The 15153-nt window shown below is 39.8% G+C and overlaps 1 protein-coding gene across 17 annotated transcripts in view; it reads left to right on the top strand.

The window, feature by feature from the left end:
- Positions 1-15153, top strand: part of SNAP91 (synaptosome associated protein 91) — a 64136-nt gene that overhangs the window by 35019 nt on the left and 13964 nt on the right. For 8 of the 17 annotated variants that reach the window (XR_010079217.1, XR_010079216.1, XM_063389561.1 and 5 more), the window contains exons 12-21: positions 287-396; positions 1482-1606; positions 5363-5377; positions 5520-5690; positions 11222-11329; positions 11848-12108; positions 12316-12393; positions 12498-12569; positions 13035-13118; positions 13948-14031. Coding sequence is in view for 15 of the 17 variants with exons in the window: in XM_063389561.1 (XP_063245631.1) it covers positions 287-396; positions 1482-1606; positions 5363-5377; positions 5520-5690; positions 11222-11329; positions 11848-12108; positions 12316-12393; positions 12498-12569; positions 13035-13118; positions 13948-14031 (1108 nt within the window). In the remaining 2 variants the exon portion in view is untranslated. The remainder of the gene's footprint in view (positions 1-286; positions 397-1481; positions 1607-5362; positions 5378-5519; positions 5691-11221; positions 11330-11847; positions 12109-12315; positions 12394-12497; positions 12570-13034; positions 13119-13947; positions 14032-15153) is intronic. The other 9 variants (XM_063389558.1, XM_063389559.1, XM_063389568.1 and 6 more) reach the window with 7 other exon arrangements.

The following is a 15153-nucleotide window of genomic DNA, read 5'->3' as shown; positions in this document are numbered from 1 at the left end:
TGATAGTTAAAGACGCAACTCCTTTAGAGTAAACCTTGTAGAAACTTTTTTCCTTCTTTGGAGTCACCTTGGGGTTTCTCAGCTACTACCTAGTAGTGGAGGCTACTACCTCTATTGTCGTCTGAAAACTTAGCCCAGTCTTCCTTAAATTCTTTCAGAGGAGAAAACAGCTCACCATAAAAAGACCTGATGTCAAAATTGGGTTTTTAAAGTATGCCCATCAGTGCATGAGTTGATTGGGGAGAAATGCTGGTATATTGAATGTATATTTAAAATATTTCTCCAGTCTTCTCCAGCCACAACTGTTACATCTCCTAGTTCTACTCCAGCAAAAACTATTGATACATCTCCTCCAGTTGATCTTTTTGCAACTTCATCTACAGCTGCTCCAGTCAGGTAAGTTAAAACGTGTTTTTGAGTTACTGAGCTTGATGTAGGTACCAAAGTCATACTTGTAAGAGGAGGCTTCCATAAAAGGCTTTCAAAGGGATACAGTATTCTATCAGTATAGATCACAAATAAACTCTAACCCAAAAAAAAAAAAAAAGACCCCCCCCCAACAACAACAACAAACAAACAAAATTCCCCACAAAAATGGTGTACAGAAACTTTTAATTGAATCAGCTGAAGTACTGTGCAAGTCCTGAGTAGTCTTTGCTGACCTTCAGAATTCTCTTTCAAAACTGTGGAATTAATATTCCCTTTTCTTTCTTTCCAAATCAATTAATGAAGAACAAAGATAATGAACTTCTGAAGGTTAAAATAAAAAATAAACATTTAACGATGAGAAAATCTGAACCTTGTTTTCAAGTCAAAACCAGAACAAAGCACTGTTGCTCATTGTAAAGAGTGTCAAGTGAAGAACCTCACTGAAGAAAGAGCTTCTATTGTTTGTTATTTAAATGTTCTACAGGAACAAGATCTGATTTCCTAAGTAAATACCTGACTGGCTTAACCCACAGAAGTTTTGCCAATTCTCTTCTACCTAAAGCTAGTTCATTGCCTGGAAATGCAGATTTCTTGCTTTCTGACATGGCATGATGAAATATGGAAGTAGAATGGTGCTGGTTTCAGTCACAACAGTTATTTTCTCTGCTTTTAGGGACCACCTGGAATTTTGCAATTTCTGTTTTGAGTGTTGTGGTAGGGTTTCTTTTGGTTTGGTTAGTTAGGTTTGGGGGTTTTTTGATTGGTTATTTGGGATTTTTTAAAAGAACTTTAAGTCTCGTAGATCTGTTGCAATGCCATTATCAGGAAATATAAGTAAGTTAAGGTTCCCATCCTGGATTGTAGCATATTCTTAGGACTCGCTACACTAAAGATGCTTATACCCCCTGCTCTAACCCTAAAGCTTGAAAAACTGTCTTTGTTTCATCCAAACTAAGATTGATTCCTTAATCCAGTCATGACATTTTAAAAAAACTTGATAAAAATGGACAAATTCCTTCAGTATTTAATGTCTTTTTTCCTTTTCTTGGCAGTTCTTCCAAACCATCCAGTGATCTTTTGGATCTTCAGCCAGATTTTGCTGGTACTGCTCAGGCAGCTCCAGCACCTGCCCCTGCAGGCGCTGCTGCTGCTGCTGCTGGAGGCACTTCATGGGGAGGTACAGACACCTCACTGTCAGCATCCCTTCTTGCAGTCTCCATCTTCTTGCCTGGCTGAACTGAAATCTGCCTCTTTGCTAGCACAGGATGTTCCCAACTCACTTCCAGGCTTCTGCTGACCAGACACTCAGGCATCCCTGTGCAGCACAAAGCTACTACTTCTTTCCAGGGATATGCATAATAGTATAAGCTGCTTATAAGGGCCTGACTGCAAAGCTGAGGGAGCCAGGGTTATGTGACTAAAAGTGAGCAGGAAGGGGATGGATGAAGGTGAGCAGGTAGGGTGGGCACTTCTAAACAGAAGAACCAGAACTGCTTATGGCAAGGTGGGAGCAGAAACCAGCTCTTCTGTTCGTGGAGCAAAGCCCACAGATCAATAGGAGGAGGAACAAAAGGAGCCTTTAAAACAAAAATGCATGTAAAGCAAATGGTGGCAATTTAGTTGTGCTGCAAGTGTGATTACCTCTGATAAACCTTAACATGTTTTAATGAAGTATCTTCCTTGTGTGCTTAGAATATTAATATGGAAATAGAAGTAGAGAGCTAACTGCTTTCAAGCAAGAATAACTAACCAGCTCTCTGAAATCTGACCCTGTTGTTCCAGGCAGCAGTAGCAGCTGGTGATCTGGAGGACCACAGTAACTGTAGGCAGTGCTCATTCTTGCCCTGTTAAAACAAGGAATTAGGCCAGTAAATGTGATTTAATTTACACAGTTGTAAACCTATTGTGGTGTAATCTTAAGAGATCCTGTGTGGCAGCTTAATGAACTCATCAGCCCCCTCCCGGCAGGAATGCAACACTGAGTCATGCTGACTCTGCTGTCAGTGCTCACACTGGGTGCTGGTGGCTTCTGCAGTCCCCACTTGTGTTCCTAGTTGTACTTCATTAAAGATGACATTGTATTTCAGCCACTTCATTAGGATAGCTAGGGCTGTGATGTAGACATTATATTGCATATTCCAGTTTAATCTTTTGAATTATTTTTTTTCCCGCAAATGTCAATTTTATTAACAGAAATATAATCTTATCCAGACAGCAAAACCAAAGAGTCATCTATTCTAGGGTGGCTGTGACTAATTATTCTGCAGTATTTTGATTGCATCCTATTTGTCTTAGTTTGTCATTGCCAAGCACTGAATACAAGCTTTTGAGATGTTTGAAAGAGCATGAAAGAGCTAACTTTTTAAAGCAGTTGCTCATTCCTGCAATAACAGAAATACAAATAAATAGCCAGTAATACTGTAAAGTAATGATTTGCATAGAAATTGGAAGCTGATTTGGTTTTATTTTTCCTTTTTGGACAAAACACGCATAGTTTGGAACTTAGGTGTTTTTATTCTTCTGAATTACTAAAAACTTTAAAATTGACTAGTAACACACTTAGTCTTACTCCATGACAGAAAAGGACAGCTAACTATTTTCCAATGGCCAGAATTGTCAGTACCTGCATCAAGTATGCTTCGGTCTTATCTTTCAGAACAGCATTTTGGTAACTCAGTAAGCTTCAGCTTTGTCTGCTTTACTGCTGGCAGCAGTCCAGGTGTGCTGACCTGTTACTGCACTGGAATCTTGCCTTTTTTTTTCTTTTCTAACTCTCTGAAAGAATAAAAACATTTCACCTGGAGGATAGAGCAGTACTGAGGTAGGTCCCTGAATGTGAGCTAGTGAACTCTCCATTCCTGGGGATTTTTCAAGACCTAACTAGTCTGAGCCATGACTGACCTGATCTGGTGTTGGGAGCTCTGTTCTGAGTAAAAGGCTGGAGAAGATGACCTTCCTTCCACCCAGGACTTTTGGAAGGCTGTGTAACCAAGCCTCCCTGCTACTTGAGCTGCTTAATCTTCTAGACTACAGCAAGTTTATGTGGAAACTCAGGAGAAAATAGTACTAAAGGGAGGATGCTGGAAGAAGTGCTGCGGTTCAGAACAGCCAGGAAAATGTGAATATGAAATATTTCATATTGCAGCATCAATATATATCAACAATAAACAATTTGCTTTTCTCAGTCTCGCTGGCAGTGTAGATTCTATGTATTCTGGCATATGCTGTATATTCAGTATACGGGATTATATTTGGGGTTATGTGCAGTACACTCTATATTTTGTTGTATACCTACTGTTTTTCTGAATACACAATATGTCATCTAGCAAATGGATTTCAACTTGTGAAAATCTACGCTTCTGTGCTATCAGGAGACCATCAAGATAGGGTAATATGGTGCCTGCAGCATACTGCAAGAATAGATAGTCATCTAACAGGTAGAGTAGATTATAGCATTACAAAAAATACAGTAGGTCAAAGTCTGCATCTTTGTGAGGTTTTACTCTTGGACATAAAAGCAAACTGATGTGAATTTCGGCTCTGAACTACCTTACAGTGTGTTTTAGAACGCGGATTTGCTAACAATATTGTTACTTTAATATTACTGTACAAAAAACTACTGTTTTTAATCATTCCCATATAAGTGTAGATTGCTGTGATGGATAATTATAATTTCACTGTATTGAGTTCTATAGCATAACTGAATAACAAAAAAGCATTGAAGACTAAGCTAATAGAACCTAAAAGTTTGCCAACAGTTGTTTATTCCAGGTCTAGCTGTGAGACATTCACCTGGTGTGCGGTAATGGGATACCAGAGTGCTGCATTTTTAATGTACTGTTCTGCTCTTTCAGAAGGGTATTTTGACTGAGTTCAGCTTGTGTTGTCAATCTCAAGTAGAGCTCAAGGAACCAATTATGTAAATTGTAAAAGAACTAAATGTAGGGTTTTGCTGCCTTTTTTACAAGTGTCGTAAAACAAAGACAAAATTGTGAAGATAGGGCTGCGCCTGCTCAAATAATTTTGCTTCCAAATGCTGACCCACAGTAAAGTATCAGGATTCTGCTTGCTGTTGGGTGTGGATCAGATGAACCCATGACCCTGTTATGTGTACAAAGAATCTAGGAGTAGCACTGAGATACTGGTTAGTAAATAGGTAGTTGCTGAGCTCAGACTACCCTAATTACAGAATAAAAATTTATTAGAACAAACTCATTTGTTTTTACACGTTTTTATATCTCTTAGTTGATTTTTATGTAGACAGAATTTCTGTGTTTGAGTTCAGTCTGCCTGATCTTAGAGGCCATCAGATTGTAGGAAAGTCTGTCATTAAAGATGCTTCATTGGCTTCCAGAAACAGTTGACTATGGAGCCAAACTTGGAGCAGAGCCAGTCTGCTTATGCTTGTGCTGTCAACATTCATACTCCTCATAGCAAGTGTTAACAGAGTTAGTTATTCCTGCAGAGCATGTTTGCTCTATCATAAATGCAGAAAAAATCTTATGAAGAGGAGCTGCTCTATTGATTTATTTATTTATTTTGCACTTTACAGTTGTCCCAAGTCCAAGAACCGCCACCTGTTTGTCTCTCAGAATATATTTGGGTACTGGGATGCCATGTATCATACCCTGAAGTAACTTAACACTATTTGCAAGCTGCTCACTGCTAAAGTACCATTGCTTTAGTGCCTGTTCTGTGAAGGGTTCTAGGGATGTACTGGTTCTGTTTTGAAGAGTTAATTAAACAGAATGAGCTTTGTCATGTCAGAATAACTTCTTGTTTGTTAGGAAAGCAAGTGTAGAAATTATGTTTCTAGACATAACCTAAACATGTGATTTAGAATGAACATTTGGCTAACAAACATCTTCAATCTGGCAGTTCTACTAATTACTCTGTTTTTTATTCTGCTGTCATTTTAATGGACAATCACTAGACCTCTTGGGAGAGGGTGAGTAGTATTTTCAATTTCTAAGACCTCTGTACGTTAAGACTCCTTACTAAAAGCTCCAGCTTTCCGGAGCTGAGCGACTGTGGTCTTTGCCTTTCCCCTTACCTTTCCTGTTTGATCTTCGTTACATGGTTGCATATAGATAATCTGGCTGCACTTTCCGGTGTTACCTCTGAGCCACAGATTTCAGATCCGTTTGCCCCAGAGCCTACTGCAACTACTGCTCCAACCACTGAAACTACCACTACCACGGCTGCAGCCGCCCCAGCTCCCGCTGTCCCTGCTGCCACTGCTGAAGTGGATCTCTTTGGAGGTTAGTTTGGTTGCTGTAGTGCTCTACACCAGGTCATGATACAGTCGAAGCAACACTGAGCTCAGCTGCATAACAAGGCCTCTGGTTTAACAGCTGTACCAGAAGTGCCTGCGTGTGGGATGCTAGATGGAACAGGAAACACAAACTGCCCAACTACCTCTGTTTGCTGTGCTTTTAGCTGATAGACTCCTCTGTGTATATATGGAAAATATATGGAAAACTGTAAACCTTAACACTGAGTTACCTTATGATTGCACAGCTAAGAACAGTAGTTCTCAGGTCTACACGGGGTAAGCAGGAATTGTTTCCACATTAATCATTAACTATGCACTCTACTACAGTTTCTGAGAAAAGCAGCTGTGCTTTTGTAGTTGAAGAGGATGGATGTGGCAGTGTCCTCCCCTTCGTTACGTGTTGCTCTTGTGCTGTGTTGTGTTTCTTTTGGGTGTTTCCTGCAAATAGAGTATCGAGCCAGCTGAAATTACTGTATTTCAGCAGTCTTGAATCTGGGTTTTATTTCACAAACATTTGCAGTAAATTGAAGGGGTGATGAACTTGTACGAAATACCAACTGCAGCTGCTACTTGATGCTTACCCCTCCTTTTACAAAGATTGATAATAAACCACAAGATCAACCAGTTGAGAAGCATCTTCAGAATTGTCATGGGCAAGGTTCTGGTTGCCACTAGGAGCAAGAGAGGATCTGTTGTTGGTTGCTCTCAGGAGCCTGCTGCAGAAGCCGGGCCCTGTGCTCATTAACAACAACCCTGCAGATGCATAGAGTGTAAAACTTAAGAGTATGTAAGCACTGAGGTCGAGCCAGTCTTGGATATTACAACTTCCATTGCATTAATTTATTAGTAATTTAGTCATTAATTCAGTAATTAATTAATTTAGTAACAGGTATATGACTTTTTGAAACATGAAAGGATAGTTAAATGGCTAGAAATCACTGTAAACTTGAAACAGGATTAGAAAAACAGCTACCTGTGCTTGTTCCTCCAGTACTACAGCAACAAGATGCAATTGGTTTTTTTCTACCTTTTCCACTACTACTCTGTTCCTAGAAAAACAGCTACTGCCAAATCATGTGCCTGCTTCCAGGCTTGTCAGGCAAAGACCTGGATGTGTTTAGTTTCTAGAGATTTAACTGATCATTTGATAACTTAGTGACGCATATTAAGAAGTGGAGCTTTACCCTTCAGTGTGGAAAGAATTTCACTCTTGTGGTATGCAGACTTCTGTGACTTGATCTCTTCCTTTAAAGAGAATGTATTTTGTCACTCAAATGCGATAAATCTCCAGTGGATTATACATTAGATGTTTACAGATTTTTTTTTCCTAGAACACTTCAGAATGAACAAGGTTCTATTATTTATGATAGCAGAAAACCTCTAGTTCTCAATAAAAAAAAAATCTCTAAACAGACTCAGCAGCAAAGATACTTCTGCAGTGCCTTCAAGACGCCCAGTGGAAAGACCCTTTTAAGATCCATGAGTCTGTCTTGAGCTTCCATTTCTCTCCTCATGGTTTGAGGTTTTTTATTTCTTTGAGGTTTTTTTCCTGAAGGCTGTGCTGTAAGTATATTCTAGCATCATACACCAGTATTCCTGAAGACTGTGTCCAGTGCAAGAGGTCATTTTTGGGCAGACACTGCTGCACTCCAGTTTTTGTGATGCTAGGACAGGCTTACGCTTAATCCTGTTAAGTAGGTGTTTCACCTTTGAGGTCTGCTGGAGGTACAGTCTTCAAGGTCACCTTAACTTCTTGCAGCCTGCCAGTGCTTTGTTGCTCACATGATTTCTTGTGGTCAGGTATGGTAGGAGAAGATACAGGAGCAGTGATCTCAGGAGAAAGAATGTAAAGAGTCTTCAAGGAGTGTCTTGTAGGGAAAGAAGCTGAAAGGTGCAGGGAAAAGGTGACCAAGCTGAAGGAAGAAGCAGTAGAGGAGGTTTTAGAATAACTGTTGACTGATACTTCAGCTGAGAGGCGTCTGCATGCTGCCTAGGACTGGGCTTTGTCTTTGAGAGATAAGCTCTGCATTATGTGTTCATTGCTGAAATGGTGTTGGAAAGCAGATGAGAAATGCACGATTGATCCAGCATAGCTTTTTTAAAAAATTTCATCTGATTAATAGGCAAGATTTCAGTTATCTGTGCCAACCTGAGGAACTCCTAATCATGTTTCAAAGACAAACAAGAGGAGGCTGTTTTCAAAGTGCAGCTGGAATCATGTGAAAGAGAAATGCAAAGGCAGAAGAAAGGCAAAATACCTTGATATGCCACTCAGAAATAGAATTTGGGCACAGTATTTCTGGACATGTATAATGTGCTCTTGAGTTACATTTTGTTATGAGATTACTCTGTAATCAGTGCAAGTAACAAGTCATGGCAGACACTGTGCAACTATTAGTTATTAGACATTAAGATGACTTGAATTGTAAGTGGGCAGAACTATGGTCTTCCTTTAAAGAAACTATAGACAAAGTAATTAAGACTTTTGGCGTTTAAGGGCTAATGAATGTCCCTTATCCTGGTACATTCTGGTATAGCAAGCTGGCTCTTAGTTAATAAATACCAAACAAACAGCAACACCTTGCATAAATATTATTATTTCCTAGCTCTGAGCATAGTAAAATATTTCTTCATAACTCAGGTCAGGTTTTCTATGTCAAAAATTAGTGAAGGATGACTGAAGAGGGGAAAAACTCGGCAAACAGTTTCTTGTGTACGTTTCAGTTCTATGATCTTTACTTGTGACTTGCATGGGATTGTTTCACGTTTCTTAATACATTAATGATTATAAGTCAGTTGTATCATCTTTGTGAGTAAATTCGTCATGTATTGATGCCATGGCGTCAAATAAAGCCCAAATTTATGAGATGCAAGAGGTCACTGCAGGAACACTTATTTTACTGCAGACAAGATGTATTGAAGCACTTCTTCAGTGTTTAGCAGCTTTGAAAACCCCTTGTTTGCACGTTATTTCAGTAAGAGCTATATTTGTGAATTCAGGTGTAATGCAGTACATAATACATACCTGTCACTCCTCATAGATGTTCCATGCAATGTGACCTTGCAAAGGTTTCAGCAACATCTCTAAGTTTTCAAGATGTCAAGAAAATCAACTGAGGACCATAGGTTACTTGATTCTAGAAGTCAAAAGCTAAATTCACTTTTTAAACAGGCAATGCAAAAATATAAAGAGTACATTAACTGCTTTAATGGGAGAAAATCTCTTGTACTGCTGAATGTGCAAATGTAGCATTACTACACCAATCTGGAGGAATAAAAAAGAAATAAAACTGTCCCTTTTTTTTAAATAATAAAATATGCAGATTTAGTTGTATCCATTTTTTGCTTTTTATGCTAGATTTTAGCAGAGGGCAACTGTGCAGGAGCAGCAGGGCCTTTTGAAAAGAACTTAAGAATCACTAACTTAAGAAAAACCCAATGGCACACCCTTGGTTTAAGCTGTGAGTTGTAGGGTCACCTGTTCAGGTAGGTTTGTCTCTATGTTTGTATAGGTTTCTTGAGCTAATCAGAGTAACTAATATTAGGAGTTCTTACTATGATATTTTTAATTTAGATTCCAGTATGAACTTAGGTGTTTATCCCACCTGCCATTTAACCCAAGTCTGATGCTAAAAAAACCTACAGTGCTGGGCCAAAACCTTACTCAAAAGTGTCAGTAAAAAATAAAGCTGATGCCAAACTCTTTCCTTGAACCTGTGGGCTGGAAGGAACTTGTGCCCACCTGAACATCTATGACTGTTGCATGTGGAACTTGAGTAGCCTACATCCGTATGGGAATAGGTGTCACTCTGAGGCTGAATTGATCCCAGCATAGAACTAGTGACTAGCTCTCAACATTCTGAATTTCTGCCTTAAATGTTATCTGGAATCTATCCTTTCATTCTAGGAAATAATTGTAAGTAGGACTGACCAACGTCTGTGCTGTTGGCCTACAAGCTTGTGTGGGCACAAATACGTTTTTTTTGAAAGAGCCCAGGGGGCCCCTTCTGAAAGCTGGCCCTGTAGTGCAAAACTGAACACATTTGATGTTACACAAAACATCTTCTCAAGCAGGGTGATGCAAAACTCTTCAGTTCTGTGCTGAATTCCTTCCACACGGTGCACGCCAGTGTCTGGTACACATACAGCACTGGGATGTTTGACTCATTCTGATGTTTTTACTTGGACAACTGCCATCCAGTTTTGTTGTTGAACAACCCTGTTCCTTGAAAAATAGAATTACATTTGAAATGGCTTATTAGCAGGCCTTTTTTGCTACTAACTCATTTTAATTCTATTGTACAAGACTAGTAGGCTTTCTTCTCTTCTGTTGAAGTTTCAATGCATGTTCTTTTGAGCTTTTTAGATTACCTGGCACGAATTTGTTTTTAAAATGGTTGTTTTCATTTTAAAATTGACATTCAAGTTAAAGCATGTTAAGCTTTTTCCTGTGCTAATTTGACAGTGCAGTTGCAATATTCCCCAGCAGATTTTTATAAACTTGCTAATTTTTGTAGCAGTAGAAAAATGTCCTTTATGAGCATCTTGAAGTATTTAGTCCTCATTGTGCAGTGTTTTTTTGTGAAGAAAATGCTTGCCTATGAGGATAGTCCAAATGGCACTGTCCATTAGGACTACTTCATAGAATTAAGAGTGCAAATGCTGATTTAATCCGAGAAATAATGCTGTTCATGGCTTGAAATTTAGGCATGCCACTTAGGAACTGGCAAACAAAAAGAAAAAAAAAGCAATCAACGAACAAGTGGCAAACAAAAAAAAATTCAAAAAACCTCATGAGCAAGTCATCCCAAAACCCCAAATCAGTTGCTTTCCCAAACTTGGCTGGTTGGCCTGGAAGTGATCCTTAAAGGACAGACAGGTTATGGCTCGCCAGCGGTTTGTTAAGATGAACAATCTTGATCTGTTTGAAGCAAGCTGAGTAAATATAACCTATGCATCAGGTTATGGCTTCAGAAAGATCCAGTTGGAATACTGTTAAGAAACAAGTAAGTTCAATTTTTCAGATGTTGCATGACTGACTTGGCTCAAAGACTAGAAATGGTAGATGCAGATATCTACCAGAGTAATTGATTTGTTATTCATAACAGTGCAAAGCACTATGCAAGTAAACTCACAGCTGCAGATTAATCACATGTAATACAGGCTTTGAGCATGCAAGTTGTTAATATCTGCTCTTAAGTTAATTTTGGGTAGTACATGAGCATGCTGCTCTGAACCCTTATACAATGAGAATAATGCCTTCTTTTACACTCACTGTGCTTATTGTGGGCAACCCAAGAAGCTCCATATGCAAATCCTGTCTAGAACCTGCTTGTGTGGGGTTGGGGGAGAGACAAAGCGTTTTGCGCTGCATGAGTTGTCTTGCTATTGGAGTAATTACATTCATGTTGTATAAGGGGATCTACCTATGCAATTTAACTTAGTTATTTTACTGTATTTTTCTTCTCTTTATTCCTTTTTATTTTTTTTAATTTATGTTCTTAAACTGCACCCAAGATGCCTTTGCAGCTTCTCCTGGGGAAGCCCCTGCAGCAGCTGAAGGGGCAGCAGCACCAGCTACCCCAACCCCTGTAGCAGCAGCTCTTGATGCATGTTCAGGAAATGGTGGGTTTTATGTCATTAGATAGTTTTTTGTTTTGCTGGGAGTTTTTTTGTTTGTTTGTTTAAACTACATGGCAGTGTGTTTTTCTGAAAATTTCATAGTGTTTGCAATTGGTAAAAACAAACCTTAAACTGAAGAGCATGCTTTACAAAACTGCCTGTTTCTGAGTCCCAAGGACTTTGTGTTTATTTGGTAGTGCTAATGAACAGTTCTGTCAGTGCTGAGTTGTAAGCAGTAGCCTGGATACGCCTTTGTCATATTTGGTTTTTTGGCCTTGTCAAAGAGCCTTTGAAAGCTCTCCCCTGTAACAAGTAGAGTGCTCAGCCTTTCAGACAGCCTTTATTTTAGAAAAACTTAAGTAACATGTCTGGATAAGTAAGCTAGATGTTAGAGCGACCTCCTCCGCGTGCGTGCGTGTATTTGCAGAATGTGCGTTGCCTATAGTTGCTTTGTTCTTGACTTCCTCCCTCACTGATCCTAAGTATGCATACACATATATTTCCCCTCTCCTTTTTACAAGACCCCTTTGCCCCATCCGAAGGTAGTGCAGAGGCTGCTCCTGAGCTGGACCTCTTTGCTATGAAGCCAACAGAGACTGCTGCTCCTGTAGTTACCCCTACAACTAGTGCAGCCACTCCAGTTCCTGCAACAACTCCTTCTCCAGCCGCTGCTGTTGCTGCTGCTGCTACTGCTACTACAGCTACTGCCACTACCACCACTACTGCCACCACTTCTGCTACCGCCACCACCTCCGCTCCTCCTGCTCTAGATATATTTGGTGGTAATTTTGTTTTTAACTCTTTGATTCTGGTGGATTGATCTGTCAGGAGTACCAAATGAACAATTCGTTGTTGCATGCGTGTTGTGTGCTCGGCTTTCAAACCAGAGAGCCTATTAATTTCAAATATGATGTGCAAAATTGGAAACTTCTGATTTCAGTCCTGCCTTTCAAAAATGAGTTAAAGATGTGTTGTGTTCTTGGCCTTAGATTTATTTGAGTCTGCTCCTGATGCACCTGCAGCACCTAAACCAGATGCTACTCCTAGCATAGATCTCTTTGGTACAGGTAAAGAGAAAATTCTTCCCATAATCTGCTGCTTTGAGGCTGTGCAATGGTGTAAACTGATTTCAGTGATACTTACTTCTCGTTTTTTCTTTCATTTCTGGAAGATACATTTTCATCTCCACAACCTGCAGCTTCTCCTGTGCCTGAGAGTTCTCTCACTGGTGATCTTCTGTCTGGTGAGTGCTTGATTTCACAGGCCATTCCACAGACTTCCTGGGTTTGGATTTTTTTCTAAAAGTTAAAAAATATCAACTTATTGCCAGTTTACATCTTTAAATTGAAATACCAAGAAATATGAAGTTTGGGGTTTGCTGCTTTGGTCACAAGATGTGCACTTGCTGAAGATGCAAATCACGAAGTGGCTGACAATGAAGTTCTGGAAGTAAGTGATGTGGTTGTTGAGAGAGGGAATCCTCCTCTAAGCATAAGAAAATGCTTATAAGCAATGTTTTCTTTAAAGTACTGAGGTTTTCAGTTGCTGTGTGAGAAATGTAACACTTTCTGTTTGCAGTTCTGGAGACTATTACCCGAATTTACCAAACCTGTAGTTGTAACTGTTGGAGCCCATGTGGCTTTGAAATATTTAGCTATCATTATTGTCTTGCTGATACTAAATATTATTTATCCTATGCTTACTGCAGTGGATGCATTTGCAGCCCCCTCTCCTCTACCCACTGCCTCTCCAGCAAAGGTGGATTCTTCAGGTGTGATTGACCTATTTGGTGGTGGGTATTTTTGTTTCCTCACCACTTCAGAGTTGAATCACTTCATTTCAATTACCTTTGCGCTTTGCTAAAGCTGCGGGTTTCCCCTTCTCACAACTTTTCTGTGTGGCCTTGGGGCTGAGTCTGGCATGTCTGGTTCTTAAAACTGCACCATAATGAACTGCAAATCAGCTGTCGGTGTGGTCGTTCTGTTGTCATGACACTTGCCATTCTGTCCGCAGCCAGTGCATGTGTGGCTCTTCCTCAGATGTCCAGTGACATTCTGCTCTGTCCTTTCTCCTCTTTGCTAATCTCCATGGTCATGCTGTTTTCTCTCAGTTCCGTTTCTCAAAGCAGCTGAAGTGTTGAGGGTGACTTGTCTCAAACTGGGTATATCTGAATCACACGATCTTACAAGGTGGAAATTGGGATGGGCACAACCAACTCTAAGCATGTTGAAGAACAGAAATGGTGCTTAGAAGCAGTGAATTTCAGACATTAGTGAGGTATTCCTCTTGAAAGATTTCATGTGAGCCACTGGCTTCTGGCTGGAATTACTCCAGACTTTCAGCTAATGCATTCATCTCCAAAACGCTGTTGTGTTCAATGCTGTGGTTTGTATCTGAGAAGAGGCTCAGTAGTAGTGGTGGTTTGTTGTACATCCTTTTTTCCACCTGAACTTTGCACCCATGGTACTGCTCTGCAATAAGGATGGCCAAGCAGTTTAATTTTCTTCTTCTGATGTATGAAATGGCTATTTTGTCATCTTTTGTTTACAATAAGTGATGAATTGATGCATTTAATATTGAACTCCTCACTTTTTCTTGTTGCTTTCTGGAATTCCCTTTAGATGCTTTTGGAAGTAGTGCTTCTGAACCCCAGCCCACAACCCAGGCTGCTTCTAGTTCCTCAGCTTCTGCAGACCTACTTGGTGGTAATAAAGATCTTCTAAAAACTCATTATTTTAGAGCAATACTGAGAAATAGTGTTTGAAATCCTGTATGTTCCTTGGGCGTACATAGTGAAATAAAATACTTAGTCACAAGATTTCTTAGTACTTTGGATGTTTTAATTAAAACTAGAGTGACTTGTAAAGGAGGCAATACACTAAAGTACAAGCTAACTTCCTAGATGATCTTCTTTCCATGTTCTTTGCTTTCCTACCTCCCCCACAGCCTTATTTTTCTGTACTGTTCACTGAGCATGAGTGTCTGCATAAAGTTTCTCTGGCTGTGTGTAGCAGTACTAAAGTTAGAAATATTTCAGGCTACACTTGTTGTTCCTCACTGCTAATTAAACTTCAAGTTCATTCAGTTTGGTTGCTGTAATTGGGGCAGGTTGAACACTTAAATGTTACCTTGAAGGACTGACTTGGTAGCAGTCTTGCATTTAGCCAAGGAGAGTGGGATGAAAGCACGCTTTTCTAAGCACAAGGGCAGAGAAGTGGTAGAGACCATCTCCTCACACTGGGTGGGATAAGGTCTTTGCTTTTGCTGAATGTGGCATCACTGTCCCACCCTATATCAAAGGTTGGATAACTTTATTATTTTAGTCTGCACCTATGGATAAGCAGCTTCAGCTGAATTCTGTGTGTACTATTCTCCAAAATTCATGCTATACTGTGTATTGTAGTGACTACAGTGATTGTGCCAAACAGCTGTGACGCATCCCCATCCCAGTTTGAAGTTTGTGGAGAGCAAAATCCTAACACATGGGCTTCTGGTTTGGAGAAGAGTTGTCTTAAATTCTCTCATGTTTCTGAAAGCGGAATTTGTGTCATGATTTAAATTAGCACTACCCCATCCAAAACCAGCACAGTTTGTAGAATTTGTGGGTAGTTATCACTGTATTTTCAAGTAACTGCTTGGAGTGTGGACATTGTTTAGTTGTGCCACAGGAAGGAAGAAATTGTCTAGATAACAGTAAAATATACACCCATTCTCAATCAGCGAGCCAGATTCTTAAATTGGGACATAACGTGTAAATGCGTGCTAAAGCTTTAGGACAGACTGCTTCAGATTTTAAGGTAGAAGACTACCTTTTTTTCATATTGCTC

This window comes from Prinia subflava, chromosome 2 (assembly GCF_021018805.1).
Source record: "Prinia subflava isolate CZ2003 ecotype Zambia chromosome 2, Cam_Psub_1.2, whole genome shotgun sequence".
In the NCBI taxonomy this organism is placed as follows: Eukaryota; Metazoa; Chordata; class Aves; order Passeriformes; family Cisticolidae; genus Prinia; species Prinia subflava.
This window is presented reverse-complemented; position numbering and strand designations above follow the sequence as displayed.